The sequence below is a fragment of the Triticum urartu genome, chromosome 4A, assembly GCF_056163025.1.
Source record: "Triticum urartu cultivar PI428250 chromosome 4A, HENAU_Tu73, whole genome shotgun sequence".
Taxonomy (NCBI): domain Eukaryota; kingdom Viridiplantae; phylum Streptophyta; class Magnoliopsida; order Poales; family Poaceae; genus Triticum; species Triticum urartu.
The window spans coordinates 31,112,738-31,128,231 of NC_141876.1; the positions used below are offsets into that span (position 1 = coordinate 31,112,738).

The window sequence follows — 15,494 nt, forward strand, 5'->3', positions numbered from 1 at the left end:
CCAAACCCACCTCAAATGTCCGGGCGGAGACCCGATAAGAAAAAAGCAACCCAGACGGGCTCCTCAAGCCAGCCTCAAACGCCCGGCTGACCGGCACCCCTCACATCCAACCCAAATCTAGGGCGGATACGCGGGCACCCGGGTGGACCCAACAGCCCTATCCCATCATAAATTGCACCAAATCCACCAAACTCTTTCTCCTTCTCCCGCCTCCCTCTTCCCTTTTCCGCATCCGAGCCCTCGCCGTCCTCCACCCTTGCTCCCCATCCTCACCGCCGGCGCCCCCGTCCTCGGTTTCACCGTGCAAGCCGGGGTACATCGCCCGGAGGAACCGGCGCCGCCGGCAACGAGAGAGGGAAGCGATCATGGCATCGCAAGGAGCAGAAGCAGGCATGGACGAGCAGCGGGTATTTTCTCGGTGAGGGAGAACAAGAGGAGAGGTACAAACTCATGTTAGATGCGCAAAAGAAGAGGATGGATTGGAACCGGAAGAGGGCGGAGAAGAAGGTAGAAATTGAGAGGGAGAAAATCGAGTTGGAGAAGTAAAAGGCGTCGATCAAATGGGAGCTGGAGAAGACAAAGACTTTTGGAGAGATTGAGCTTGAGAAGGATAGCTTGCAACTCACACAAAACGCGGAGTACGCGAAGAGAAAGGGGAGGACGCAAAACAAAAAAGGTTCTGGAAGTAAAAGTGTATTACACTATTTATGAATTTTTACCAATCCTACTTGAATTGCTACTTACATTAAGGCACAAAGGATGGCAACAAGGAGGGCCACCCAGAGGTTCCATGGAAGGGCGATGTCTTCCCTCACTGTGCTAGTATGCAAGTCGATCTGGGACGGAAGGAACGCAAGGGTTTTTTGACACAACTTTGCTCCTCCAACCATCCTTCTTCACACCATCCAGAAAGCAGCGATTCTTTGGGCGACCGCGGGGCCGAAACATTTGGGCCACATTCTATCGAAAGAGTAGTGCGGATGTGTTGTGCACCCCATGTTTGGGGCTTTTATTTTCTTGTCCTCTGTAACTTGAAAGACCTTTTCCCTCTCCTGATTAATGAAAAGGGGTAAATCTTTTGCCCCACGTTTCAAAAAAAACATTAAGGGAAAACGGTAAAACAGACAGTTGATTCTGTTTCCTTGTTCCATCTAGTGGTTTTTTTCTAGGCCACGCTCGCTATTCTCATAAGCAATTTTATAATTAACGTTACACTCATCATGTATTAAACAATAGCGGCTGATTTCAGAATGTACTTTCATGCTCGAACACTCATACTAACAGCAAGATAAGAAACAATTGAGTCTCTGCCAGCTAGTACTTTTATTACAGTGGTCGGGTTGAACAGGCTCAACCAGGATATGATGGGTTACCTCGGACCGCACTGAACGTTTCTATTACCCGTCTAAGGTGAGCTCTGCTCAAGCCGCGTAGTAGGTCTTGCCCCCGTGCCAGCCGACGGGGATGACATCTGCCGCCGTGACACTCCAGGTGACGGGGATGACATCCCCCCGTGTCACATAGGTACCTTCCACCTTGATCGTAATTGGGGCTACCATCTTCCTAGTGGCTGTGAATTTGGGGAGATCATGGCGATCGCCGCGATCAGCATCCACCCAGTCCATGCTCGACTCATCTTTGAAGTGAACCGTCAGCTGGCCGGGGTAGGCATCCCCTGGCACATAGAGGAGTACGACAGTGAAGCGCTCCGATGTGGCGCTCGGTTCGACGAGGTAGGCCATGCTGGATGAGTAGCGGCAGTCAACTCTGCAAAATCCTAGTGTTAGTGTACATACAGAAAGATGTCAGAGAAGAGAAACTTGACGTATCCAAACTTAATTTGCCCCCGACTTACTATTGGTACGTTACAGGAACAGTGGGTGACGCGCGCAGCTCGGATTCTCGGCCCGGCAGGGCCATCGCGGAAAACGCGTGGCCGCTCATCTCAATGACGTCGTTGTCGACGCACGGTCCGCCGCTGCAGTAGTCGGCGAACGTTACCGTGACTCCATCAGGATTGCACGCGGGGTGTCGACAGCCTATGTTGACGCATCCGCCGCATCCCATGTCGGCCCGCTGCGGCAAAAACCATTGCGTTGAACGGCGGCTTGGCCACCGCTGGCCCGTAACCGCATACTCCAGCTGGAAAAGAAAAAGAGCAGCAGAATGGATGGGAACAGATAAGCCAACATAAGCAGCAGAGGTGCGTGCATAGAATTGCAGTGTACTATTCGTTACGATTACCTTCATTCCCCGCGCCGTCGGCATCGCCATAGAAGGCGGCCGTCCCCTTGGTGCAACGATCCGGCGTGCAGGTGAGGGCCGATGCCCCGGCAACAGAGCCGGCGAGCGCAACTGCTAGCAGGAGGAGCAGGCTCACGCGGGTCGTCGCCATCCCTTTCTTCTGTCTCTCTGTGTGGAGTCGTCTGTGTGCGTGTGTGTGTCTGTGAGGCAGAGATCAATGGTGGCGGAGGTACTGGTATTTATAGCCCGGAGCCCCGGACGGCGACGTGCAGCGATGCAGGATTCGCGATGCACGACGCACGCTTCTCCCGGTACGCCATGCACGCTTCTCCCGGTACGCCATGCCAATTCAGGGCCTCTTTAATTCATAGGATTTCCAAAATACGGGAATAGGAAAAATATGGGATTAGAGTGGAATGTCGTCTTGAATCTTATAGGATTGTACGAGTGTTTGATTGTGCATAGAAAAAACGCAGGATTCTTTCAAACAGATTTGAGTGGATGGGATGTTTTCTATGAAATCTAGTGCAAATAAATCCTATGAAAAAATTCCTATGGTTTACAATCCTTCGAATCAAACAACCAAGATAGAAAAAATTTCTAAGATTAGAATCCTCCAAAATTCCTTTGAGAATCCTTTGAATCAAAGAAGCCCTAAGTATACAAGTTGAACAAAATTGAAACAGAGTGATTAGTCCGGCACCACGAATCCAGCCTCAATATCGCGACGGTGTGTAAACAAGAATAGAAACATGCAACCTCCCCGCATGTTCGCCATTGGGAACACGCAAGGTTTTGGATCGCAAGGATGCCTCTGCTGTCATAAAAGAGATGGTGTGATACACTTGCGGCTAAGGTAGAATGTCAAAAAGGAAGTGTCAAAATCTGCAAGCAAGGCTCACTAAAAGAATTATTGCATGGGGCGATACACTTTCTTTGGCCCGGAAAGAGGCGATGATCAAGTCAGTCGCGCAAGCCATCCTCACTTATATGATGGGGGTGTTTAAACTTCCAATGTCCGTGTGTGATGATCTTAATAGGGTGGTAAGAAACTTTTGGTGGGGAGCTTCCGGGGGAAAGCGCACAACTCATTAGCAGGCATGGCCCAAAATTCAGAGGCACAAACTCAGTGATGGACTGGGGTTTCGTGATGCGTTTAACCAGGCATTGCTGGCGCGGCAAACTTGGAGGCTTTTGACTAAACCTGAGAGTCTTTGTTCGCAGGTATTAAAAGCCCGTCAGCCCGCGCCACGTCGACCCAACAGGTGGGCCCAACCTGTCGGATTCGCTGTTTTCACAGCTAAAACGGCCCGTCGGTGCTCTGCGTTACCAATTAGTCCCAGAGTTGATGGTTTTTTATGACATGACTCAAATGTGATACTGACCTGTTACCCTAGCCCCAACTGTGGTGGGTTTGGGTAAATAACTCAAGGTACTACAGTAGTATGGACGGCGACGTGCAGGCAGCGATGCCGGATTCTCAGCGATGCACGATGCAGGCTTCTGCCGGTACGCCATGCCAATTCAGAGTATGACGTCCCAACGATATGGTCAACCGATGGAAGATCAAATGGCATGATGCATCAGTATGAAGGCAAGTTTTAGCACATGTAACAGAACAACCGATTATCTGGCCGGTTCAAGAGTAAGAAGAAACATTCAATATGTACCAGAAGAGTAACATCGATCATCAAGTTAAACATGGGCATGAGACTATCAAAGTTAACCCGTGCCAGAAGCAAGGCAGCATCCACTACGGTCATACGAATAGAAAAACTAATTAGCTAACATTAAGTTCAGTAATATGAGCAGAAACATAAGAGAGAAAAAGCAAACAATGGCAATGGAGGCAATAAAACTACGAAGCCATAGTTAGGCATACAATAGATAGCTTGGCTCAATTGCCTCCGTGAGTGCCATTCCATATGAACTTGATGTGAATAGTTTGTGAGATAGATGACCACAAAATTATTTTTGTATAGGCAATGCACTTGAGATTTGCTTTTAAAGCATATGGACAGTGAGCGATGGTTTCCCCCTTCTAATCTTAGAAGGCGAAGACCCAGATCTGTTATTCTTTGATCCCTGCCGCCTCGACAAAATTTTTAAGACCAAGAGGATTGTTGTCAGCTTGGACCTAGCAAGATATGTCATAGTAATCATTAAGCAATCACATTGGTAAGCAACACTGGAGGGCACAGTAGAACCAAATATATACATGTTGACCATATCTTAATCATGATAGATCCAGTTTTCTGAAAATATAAACAACCAAGCTTCTATCAAGCCTAAACCCACTACTGGAAGCAAAGTAAATTTCCTTATATACGGTGACTCTACCGGCAGTTTGGTTTGTTTGCCTGTGTGGGTGTTGACTTGCTTCAGAAGTCATAGATACAAATAGAAGCATAATATGTGGTTTTAGAAAATATATCAAGTTCTAAAGATAAATAAAACTACTTTCAGTATATATATAGTAGATGCCATTGCAGATAGCACTCCAATACTAACATTAGAAAAGGTAATCTGGTTTTGGTCACACCATCAAAAAATTAGATAAACACCAGATGGCAAACAAAATACATGTTAAGCCTCCATCCTTGTGATTATTGTTTTTCTTGTTCCAGAGCTCCTGTACAAATGATTTACATGGTGATCCGGAAAAAGTTGAAGCAAGCATATAAATAGTGACCCTCCTAGTGAGTGAACAAAATGTAAAAAAAACTCATTTTCATTTAATGCAAACTATGATTCAATCTTTCTTCTTTTTCCAACAAAAATGTTAATATTCAGAAGGTAGTTGGAGACAGGGCTACACCTTATGAAGGTTTTAATCTTACGGTTCAATGAATTGCATAGGCAGAGCACACAGTTGATGGATTCAAACTATTTTTAAGAGATGATGTGGCAAGGCTAAGAAGATGAAAATAATTAAGAAGAAAAGTTCATGCTCAACAACTTATGAAGATTTAACTGGGTAGTGCCTCATGGCAGTCATCAACCTTTGAACCGTAAGATCAAACTGAGACTCAAGCCTGCATAACCATAGGAAGAAAAGGATCATCAACAAAGAGGACAAAGTGAATCAGGAACCAGTTCCTGGTTCCTCTAAAAAATCATTCTAAATGACAAACTGTGAGAAGAAAAAAGAACTGGTCTAATGACATAGATGTGTTAAACGGCAAACACTACCAAGTCAGATCAAATACTCAGCTTATTTCTGTCCCTTTCCAATATTAAGAACGATTATTAAGTAACCAGGTACATAACAAAAACAAATAATGCCTACATAGTAGCTCATCTCTCTTAATACATCTACACTGATTTCGATGTACAGTTTAGGACCAATGGAAAACCAGAAAAACACAAACAACTCACACAATAAAGCTAAAACTAAATACTGCACGCCGTCGAGACCTATCTGGCGTGCAACATCTGTCACTACAGAAGGACATCGGCATCAATCACAGCGGTAGGGCCATCAGCATAGCCAACAGGAATTGCAGGCTGAACCACGGTCGCAGCTACTGACTCCAACATATTTTTGAACGTAGATATGATACATGATTGAGAATACCTAATCAGTAAAGCACCACTACCCAACCATAAACATAGAGGAAGTAATATGAGCCGAAATCTCTAATGGCATGAAAAAATTAGAGCATGTTTGACATATCATTTTGAAACTACAAATATGAAATAAACTACAGCCAAGAAAGAAAACTAAGTAGCTAGAGAGCATACACTGCTTTCTAATAGGAAAGAAGGCAACTTAACTGGCAAGGTACTGCCACTGACTCCAACATGAAAGAACGAAGGAAACTTTTGTAACCAACCTCTGCCATGCTCATGTTTCTTTTGTAATCAGTAGAGTAGTTGCAACCATGCGCATATCACTAAGAAAAAAAAGAGAAGGTCACGACTTACTTAATGTTTGACGGCGGCAAGAGCCACGATGGCATCGGCGGCGGTGGTGGCGTCCGATCGCCAACAACCATGCATATATCAAGTGCCATGATATGTGAGGCAAGACATAGGAATACAAGAGGGAAACAAAACAGAGGCACACATGATGCATACTTTACCATACAAACTTAAGGCAGCAAGAGAGGCCCCTATAACTTGCTGGGAGCATGTCTTTCTAGTATAACAAAGTGCAGCTTACTCTTAACCAGATTAAATCAAGGATCAACAACAAACAATAAAAGATCAAGAACAACTCATATGCAATAAAGGTATGAGAGAGAAGAAATCTTTACATAAGACGACTATAAACACCGGAGCATAAATAAGCAACACCTTTAAATACAAATAAAAAGGATCCAGGGTTCATTGCATAGTGGGCTCAGATCTGACTTTCCTCGATCATATAACCTACCCCCGTCTCTTATCACCAGATCAATCTTTTTATACAGTGGAGCTGCCCTGGTTATCACTCAACAAGAATGACCATCCAAGGACAGAGCAACAAGTATCACAGGATCAAAAAGGATTCTAGAGACAAGAGGGAGGATTCAACTTGATACCCACAGGTGCCTCGATTGCTCGAAGGCACACTTATTTCAGACACGGCTAATCATCATCGCCCCAGCACGAAAGCCATCGGAGCATAAATAAGTAACACCTTTAAGTACAAATAAAAATAGTTCAGGGTTCATTGCATAGTGGGCTCAGATTCGGCTTTCCTCGATCATATAACCTACCCCCGTCATCTCTTATCATAGATCAATCTGTTTATACAATGGAGCTGCCCTGGTTATCACTCAACAAGAATGACCATCCTAGGACATAACAACAAGTATCACAGGATCAAAAAGGACTCTAGAGACAAGAGGGAGGATCCAGCTTGATACCCACGGGTGCCTCGATTGCTCAAAGGCACACTTATTTCAGTCAAGGTTAATCATCATCGCTCTAGCACGAACACTACTGGTCAATTTTGCAAATCCAGGAGCATAACTATACAACCAGAGCATCCACATGTAAACCAGATCATCGCAGGAACTCCTATGATAGAAACCAAACATGAACTCAGCCTGCAAACCCTAGAATAGCATGCATCTACAACTAAAGAGCTCAAGTAGGAACCGATGCATGAGCAGGGAATAGAGCATCAACCAGACGAGCACCACATCAATATAGCCACGGCCATGTCCAATGCAGTAGCCGAAGCAGATGAGCAGGAGGAAGATGGAGCTCACCAAGGGAGGTTGTAGCCGAGGCAGTACTCAGTGGGCACCGGGTTGCGCCTGAACACCGTCCAACCGGCGAGGAACCACGTCGGAGTTACACCTTGCACTGCCCCGCCGACGAGCCTGCATACCATAGGAAGAAAAGGATCATCAGCCAAATTAGGAACCAGTTCCTGGTGAAGAAAAAAGAACAGATTCTGATTCCTATAAAAATCAACTTTAGATGACAACCCCTGGTAAGAAAAATCAGGAAGCAACAATCTTAAAGGGAGTAGCATCGATCCCTAAGCCACACAAGCATCATACAGCAGCAACTACAACCTACACCATAGGGGGGGAATCCATAAATGCAAGGCATAAGTGGGAAAAATTGCAACAAATGCAAGGAAGAATATATTACCAGGAGTCTAAAATAATATTTTCATTCAGCAAGGTGCCATGGCTGAGTATGCCTGCCCATCCTAATTGTCAATCCTTAAGACAAACTATTTTGTGCATAACGGTGAACATTTTTTATCTTTCTACAGTAAGAAATAAAAGGTTTATTATGGCATTTCATAAATGATTTAGTCGCGCCTCAACATATAAGAAGTAACAATAAACCAGAAGAAACAATTATGTCTTTGCTTTCCCTCTATATAAGTAAGAATAAAAGGTTTATTATGGCATTTCATAAATGATTTAGTCGCGCCTCAACATATAAAAAGTAACAATAAACCAGAAGAAACAATTATGTCTTTGCTTTCCCTCTATATAAAGAATGTCCTTATTATTCCTAGGAGGCATGTTGCCATCAAGTTTCTTGTTGAACTGCCTAATTTCGACATTTAACAATGATGCATATCATTTTAGAAGACTAAATACCTTACCACTACAACCATAGTCACCGTCATCAACTTGCACATCCTAATTTTGACATAGTAACCTTTAATAATGATCGGAACCTGTATTGAGAACCTAGTCGCCGTCAACCACTACAACCATAAACAACACAAATAAATGATGTAACCAGCTCATACAAATTTGTGGTTTTTCTTCTCTGCGGAGCTTATACTAATATTTCTACATGCTAACAACACAACATAACATCATACTCAAATGTGCATCTGCTAATCTAACAAATATCCCCATCTCAAACAGAAAGCTGTAGATATTTTCACACAGTCGATGGCCAAATCACTGTACTGAATTTAATCTAGCTCCTGAAAACATCACCTGGATAACAATTGCAACCACGACATATTTGTCCTATGATTATATGGCTAAGCAAGGACCAAACTTCTCTAGTTACTTAAATACATGCAAGCTGGTGCAACTAACTAAGATAAAGGTTAATAGAAGTTTCCTAAATAAATTTAGGTTAAAAGTCAAATCAACTAAAGTTTTTTTGTTCTTGCTATACACTGGCATATGGGATCGGTAACCCACGCACTCTGCTCCAACCCAACAAAAATAGAGAAAACAGAGCATCAATCTTGCTTTCTTTAACGCTAGAGAGATCGGTCCCAAAAGGCCTTGCTCAGGAACCAGCAAGGCATCATGTTGTGTTTCCCACAAAGACCATGGAGCATAAGCAACTAATCAGAGAAGTAGACACAAACTTGGTTACCTAGGCTCGAAATGCAGGGTTGGCGGCTACTCACCTAGGCTCGAAGTAGCTGTCTGTCGTCGGGTCATGGACAGTAAGGCGGGATAGATTCATCTTGGGTTCCTCTCCCTTTGTGTGGTGGCGGCCTGAGCTTCTCCTGCCGAGCGCCAAGGAGGAAGAGATCGAGCAGAATCGGTGAGTGGGTGACTTTCGTAATGCAAAATCGGTGAAACTAAAAACGCATGCTATAGTTTGAAGCAAAGAAGTAGCATACGCATTGGAGACATCATTGTTTTAATTATAGAAGTGGCATCAAATTAAAAAATACACAAAAATAATCTAAGAATATTATCATTATAGAGCAATAATTTCTGAACTTGGTGTCTATCAAAAGTAAAATAATATAAGGAAATCTCTCTACTATCACTACAACATTGCAAACCAAACCAATCAGTAGTATAACAATCAGATCGATGATAGGGGCTTTTTCCCATGATTTCCATGTAAAATAGCATCAGTAGTACATGAATTATGCATAATCACGTTTTTGTTTGTGTTTGCAATGCATGGTGTGTTATCAATAGCTTCTCTGACCAATAGGTAACAACCATCTCTAGCTGAAAATTCCATCACATATCATGCCGTGGATTGAAAATCTGGTACGTTTATCCGATGAGAACACCTACAGATTATGTGCGGATACAAAGCACCACGATGGCAGCCCCAAGATAAGGTGTGTGAAGGAGGAGGGGAGAGGAGAAGATCTCCAACCTCGAGCCGGCACAAGAGCTGGGATAGTGCGGGTGTGGATGGCAGCAGAGCGGGCACAGAGAAACCGAACGTATGGTCTCGATGTTGTTCTTCATGCCGTCGTTGCACGCCTCCCTGCACATCACCGGCCAAAACAACCACATGCATGAACATCTAGCTCACAATCACATAAACCTGAGAGTTGTGTATTCTCTCATAACTCGTACAAAACATGAGTTGTGTATGTATTCTTAGGAAGATATTAAAATTGCATCAAGTAGCAGGCAGTCTATTGTATACATTTTTTTACAGCGGTAATGTGAATATAAGATAAGATGGTAGTATAAGATACCACAAAATATGCTACAAACATGTATATTTCATGGATAGATGGAGTGGCCTGAAATTGCATGCAAGAGGTTGAGAAAAGAAGAAGAATACTTGTTAAAGAATTACTGGAACAAAGGCAAAGTCTGCGAGAATTCCCACAAAATAATGATTTTGGACATGTATACTTGGAGAGGTGTCACCACTACATCCATGAGACCACCACGGACAGAGCTACAAGAAAGTAATACAAAAAAAAATTCTTATCGATGGTCGGATGTGCACATTCTATCCATTGGTATATGTCGAAGAATGTAGTATTACTTTGACATTTAGCAAGTTGAATGGATAGTACATAACAATTAAGGCAAGTCATTTTTCCAAAAGGTGCATGAAACTCAGATATCAGTCTATATAGCACACCATGGTAGCTAATGAGAGAGAGATCGGGAGAGCAACCTGCAACACCCAGGTCAGGTTCTACGCGGTGATCAAAGAAGTTGCGCGACAAAGTAAGCAAGCGCACCCAGCGCCACCAGTCGCTAGTCAGAAGCAAACTATTATTAGGAAAGAAGAGGTGCATCACAATTGCTCATTTTCGTGTTAAGAAATTAGATTGACACCAGATGGCAAACTGTAATACATATACAAAGATCAAGTACTCTCAAGATGCATAGCATCCATTAAACTAAATTATACCTTTTGAGCGCGCGCACACACACACCGCAAACTGATCTGGAACTTGGAAGTATGTTCTTTTTAAACCATAAATCTTACATGCAGCTTTAAATTTAGTAAAATTTTAGTTACATTCTTTTTAATTTTCAACACCCTGGAACCTAGATAAAATCCCCCAGTAATATCCTAATCGCATCAATTGCAAAACTACATATAGTGAATAATCAGAATCAGACATGTAGCTGAACCCAGTCCCAGTTTGCTGATCAACATAGATAAGATTCGACTCCTGCAGTAGCCAATATCCAATTCCAAACAGAGAGAAGATTATACAGGGTCTAAACAATCTCTAAGAAAAATATTATACAGATTGATTGATTAGTACGCAAACTGTCGGTATATATAATATACCTGATCCCAACCAAACTCATTCCAGAGTAGCGACATGTTGTCTGCTATGTGGAAGGCGCCGTTCTCGTAGAAGAGGGCTAGCTCGCTGCAGTAGCCGGGCCTTCCCATCAGCCAGATCACCACTGGGTCCTCCTTGTGCCACCTGAATTCGAAGAAGTAGAACAGCCTCCACGAAAAAGTGGCAGATGTAAGGCATAGGATCATCATGAGAAACGCAACATGAACGAAGAGGCTGGAGGCTGCATGAGTGAGCTCACCTGGCGTCATGAGTGGTGGGGAGGCGGTAGCACTCAGTGTGGTGCCCGAGGTTGCTCACCGACGTCACAACAACGACTTTGGATAGAATCACCGCCCAAAAGGATCAAATATTCAAGTGTGGCGCATAGTTCCTTCAAGATAAAAGGAACAGCTGACTATGTGATGTTTCAAATAGTCCGTCCATAGTAGTGTACTGTGATATATTCAAGTAGTCCATCCAAAGTAGTGTACTGTGATATAAATATATAACGAATGATCACTTACTGATTAGGATCTCCTCCATAGCTAGCAATAGTATCACAAATAAATGAAAATGCCTCAAAAGCATCACTGACCATGTCACTTATTGTTCCTTGGGGCAAATTTCTGCAAGATATATTTACATATTTCATCAACCAGACATATGTCAATCTATACTTACTCGCCTAGAAGTCATGAAATTAGATAGAAATGCCATCAAAGGGTAAGCACCTATAATCAATGCAAGCGACTATAATTCCACGCTCCGCTAACCGTCTTCCAAGAAGAGCACCCCACGCCCTGTAACTAAACAGAATCATGACCATCAACAACGGAAGTCACGGAGAAAGGTGTCTTGATATGTACCTTATCTCCTCCTCTATATGGACCAGCTGGTGATAGATGTGTGGCTGTAGAGAGAGAGTTGACAGTAAACAAACCGAAAGCAATGAAAAAGGAAAACAAAGAGACTTATTACATAGGTGTATTATAAATTTTCTTGAACGGGGTATTAAATTGCCTTTCCTTTAACATTATCAAATTCGACATAATCCATGCTTTCATGGATATTATACATAGGCTGGGGGGACATTCATGCTTCCTTGAAGCACTGGTCTAATATAAAAAGAACCTTTGCTTCAGAAATATAAGTTGAAAAAAAAGAGCTGCTGATATACAATGTAAGAGTAGGACAGAGAAAATACTACACTAAATTCCTGCTCCTGTCATTTAACTAAAAAGTGAAAACCTAACCAAATATTCAATGGAATTGCTTATACTCTTCGTCCCAGCAAATCTTTCAAGTGTGTACAGAACTGCTGATGGAACGTAAGCCTATACACTACATAATCTGAACTCTTTTGGAAGGGAATTAATAAGAAATCCATAAGTTGAAAATTACTGAGTAAATAAAAGAGCACACATATTACATATATAATCTTCCCGGCAGTCTATAGGAGTTTTGTCGAACACCTACAGACAAATCTTGAGGAAGATAAGCTACCCTTCCAATCTAAATCATCGTCACACCAGCATCCACCCCTTTTCTCATCACCCAGATATTCACAACATCCATACAACCTGGGAAGTATATCGTGTAGAGGAGCTCACCCACAAATCTGCCCTACGGAGGGGCACCTCTTGCTGCTCCACCTACTGAGTCTTCATCCGAATGCGCAACCCATGCACCTCCTGCAAAGTCCAAGATGTGATTTAGGGAGGAAGAAACGCATCAGAAGATTGAGCTTAGATAGGAAAAGAAGAATGGGGGCGGAGAGGACACGGAGATGGCTTACCATGCTCATCTTGGCGTCCTCTCCGGCGGTGCGGACGTAGCACGAGCTACTCCTGTTGAGCACCGAGCGCAGCAGCGGCGTGAGCAGTGGCCTGTGCCCTTCGCTGACCTGCACCCCTCCGTTGCGCCGCGTCGTCGTCGTCGTCCTCGTCGTCGACGCCCTGCTGCTGCGCATGTGCGGGCGCGTGGGTGCGGGATTGGTTGGGTCGGCGCGGGCAGGGGATTCTGGGGTTTGGGAGGGAGGGGACAGGTGGGTGGGGTGGGGTTGGGGGCTGGATGGCCGAGGACGGGAGGGGGCGCTGGGTTTGGCGTCTTGCCGGTTCAGACGAGACGGCGGCGGGCGGCGGCGGCAGCAGGCGGTGGCGGGCGGCGGCGGGGCAGGGAGGCGGGCGGTGGGCTAGGGATCAGGTGAGAGGCGAGCAGGAGAAAGAGGAGAGGGAGAGGCGCGAGTGGGAGAGGAGACCGCCAGGTCCTCTCAGCGGAGGCGGCGGCGCGAGCGCGAGCGGGAGAGGAGGCGCTCGTAGCTTCCGCTTGCTCTTACCCCGTGAATTCGACCCCTTATCATTGCAGCATTTTTGAACGTTTCCTTTTTTTCTGAAACAGAATAAAAATGCATGAAGACAGAATCGAACACGCGACTGCTAACCAATGGATGCCTTTGCCACCAGGCCACTACGAGTTGTGTGGTAATAAAAGAGATGGTGTCCAATTAACTCGACAGTGAGCGTTTGAATTCAAAAATTTCAAAATATTCAAGATATTTTGCTCGGTATGAGTGTTTCTCGAGGGGGGACGGTAACCACGCGAGATCACAAAATTTCACTCGGTACCCAAAACGCTGGGAGCACACGATACATTTCCATTTTCACATGCCACATGGAGGCTCATCCTTACATTTGTGTGATAACCACCGTAATTTCGTCCCTCCAACCCGTCTTCAACTCATTTTTTTTAGATTTTGTATTATCCGATGCGTATTAATTTTGTGCGCAAACTCGTCTAGATTTTGTACTGGCAGAACGCCCGTGCATTACTACGGGCTATCCGCAATATCTGTAACACTCAGGTTCAACACAAAACCCCTATCCAATGACACACCTTCCCTTTTTCTGTCGGAACCTCTTAATTCCCGACCGGTTTTCCGCAGTAGCGGGACATTTCTCCTTTTTTTTCTTGCTGGAGCCACCTCCTTTAAAAGCAGATGACGTCCACCTCATCTTGGCCGTTCATTGCAATAAGGATAAAAAATTTCATGTTTACAATATAATAGAGTGGGTTAAACTAACACATACTATTGACACAAAACATCAAATAACTACAGGGATCATTCTCAAATGTGCATTCAACTTTGCAAATGCAAATTGACATTGAAGGAGAGTGGCAACGTGAACGTATTCCTAGTCATGGAAAGGTTTTTTTGAAAAAAGAGGAGAAAACCCCATCTATGGATCGTCCCATTTAGATACACAGTGATGTGAAAGGGGGCAGGCGGGGTGCGCCAGTTTCTGATAAGCGGACATCAGATAGAAATTGGAGGACTCCCAGCAACGCCCCTCGCAGGACCTACATTTGGCCTTAAGCTAGATGAGCTATTCTCGCCGAAGGGAATAGCTCCTCACACAAGTAATTGAGCCGGCCCCTTAGCGCACACTTAAAAAAAAGGGAAAAGAAAAGTTGGAGCGCACACAAGATTTGAACCCCGGTATAGTGGGCGGAAATTTCAGGGTAAAACGCCCGATTTTCTATTGGTTTTTCATTTTTTACACCATTTCTTTATTTCCTCATATTCACTATTTTTTTATTATTTCTTTCTTTTTCTTTAGTTTTATTTCTTTCTCGGTTTTCAACGGTTCATTTTTTTCGTTTTACTTCGTTTTTGTTTGTCTCTTTCACGTTTTTATTGTTTTTTTTGTTTTCCCTTGGGGTTTCCACTAGTTTACCGGGTTTTTATTAGTTTTTTTTCCTGTTTTTATTTATTTCCTTTTCTGTTATTACTGGTTTTTTCCTTTGTATTGCTTCGGTTTTATTTGTTTATTTCTTGGTTTCCAATGACTTTTTTATTTTATTTTTCTTTGGTTTAATTTGTTTATTTCTCTTTTTCCATTTACTTTTCTTTTTCTTTTCCTTGGGGTGTCATCGATTTTGCACACACACTTCTATCTATATATCTAATACATTTTTATTGGTTTTGTAATACATGGTTAATATTTCTTCTCTAAACATCTTGCGTATATATCCAACCTATTTTTAACTCAAATTTAATATATTTTACTAATACATAGTCAACATTTTTTCTATAAACATTTAAAACATTTTGAAAATATTGGATTAACATTTTTCAAAAACATTTTTTTAAAACATAGTCAACATTTTTCTATAAACATTTAAAACATTTTGAAAATATTGGATTAACATTTTTCAAAAACATTTTTTTAAAACATAGTCAACATTTTTTCTATACACATTTTACTATTTTTAATACTTGATTGAAATTTTCCAAAAAATGCTAAGA

At 43.1% G+C, this 15,494-nt stretch overlaps 2 protein-coding genes across 8 annotated transcripts; both read right to left on the minus strand.

Moving 5' to 3' along the window:
* Positions 1–1,289: 1,289 nt before the first annotated feature.
* On the minus strand, positions 1,290–13,546 carry LOC125550415 (uncharacterized). 7 transcript variants are annotated; one of them, XM_087517618.1, is made up of 13 exons: positions 12,984–13,546; positions 12,799–12,879; positions 11,920–12,098; positions 11,713–11,814; positions 11,448–11,579; positions 11,191–11,356; positions 10,561–10,643; positions 9,796–9,909; positions 9,080–9,181; positions 7,446–7,559; positions 2,245–7,251; positions 1,856–2,142; positions 1,290–1,767 (listed from the first exon to the last, which is right to left on the minus strand). In XM_087517618.1, exons 8-11 carry the CDS (start codon positions 9,888–9,890, stop codon positions 7,134–7,136), a joined length of 429 nt encoding a protein of 142 aa, XP_087373744.1. In that variant the 5' UTR covers positions 9,891–9,909; positions 10,561–10,643; positions 11,191–11,356; positions 11,448–11,579; positions 11,713–11,814; positions 11,920–12,098; positions 12,799–12,879; positions 12,984–13,546; the 3' UTR covers positions 1,290–1,767; positions 1,856–2,142; positions 2,245–7,133. The 7 variants fall into 7 exon arrangements, with proteins under 7 accessions (XP_087373744.1, XP_087373741.1, XP_087373742.1 ...); XM_087517615.1 differs by lacking the exon at positions 10,561–10,643 and having other exon boundaries at positions 11,920–11,988; positions 12,055–12,098; positions 12,984–13,545; XM_087517616.1 differs by lacking the exon at positions 10,561–10,643 and having other exon boundaries at positions 11,920–11,994; positions 12,055–12,098; positions 12,984–13,545.
* Positions 1,422–2,395, minus strand: LOC125553456 (expansin-B18). The gene is made up of 4 exons (XM_087520093.1): positions 2,245–2,395; positions 2,138–2,142; positions 1,865–2,076; positions 1,422–1,767 (listed from the first exon to the last, which is right to left on the minus strand). The coding sequence occupies exons 1-4, from the start codon at positions 2,393–2,395 to the stop codon at positions 1,422–1,424; spliced, it is 714 nt and encodes a 237-aa protein (XP_087376219.1).
* Positions 13,547–15,494: the final 1,948 nt, after the last annotated feature.

Bases quoted from the DNA above. Each gene is read 5' to 3' on its own strand.
- LOC125553456 (XM_087520093.1), bottom strand. From the start codon at position 2,395: ATGGCGACGACCCGCGTGAGCCTGCTCCTCCTGCTAGCAGTTGCGCTC. The intron at 1,768-1,864 runs GTACCAATAGTA...AGGATTTTGCAG, and splicing joins TCACCCACTGTTCCTGTAAC to AGTTGACTGCCGCTACTCAT.
- LOC125550415 (XM_087517613.1), bottom strand. From the start codon at position 9,938: ATGTGGTTGTTTTGGCCGGTGATGTGCAGGGAGGCGTGCAACGACGGC. The intron at 9,182-9,795 runs GTTGGAGATCTT...GGCGCTCGGCAG, and splicing joins AGCTCTTGTGCCGGCTCGAG to GAGAAGCTCAGGCCGCCACC. The intron at 7,252-7,445 runs GTGAGCTCCATC...TTTCTATCATAG, and splicing joins CTCGGCTACAACCTCCCTTG to GAGTTCCTGCGATGATCTGG.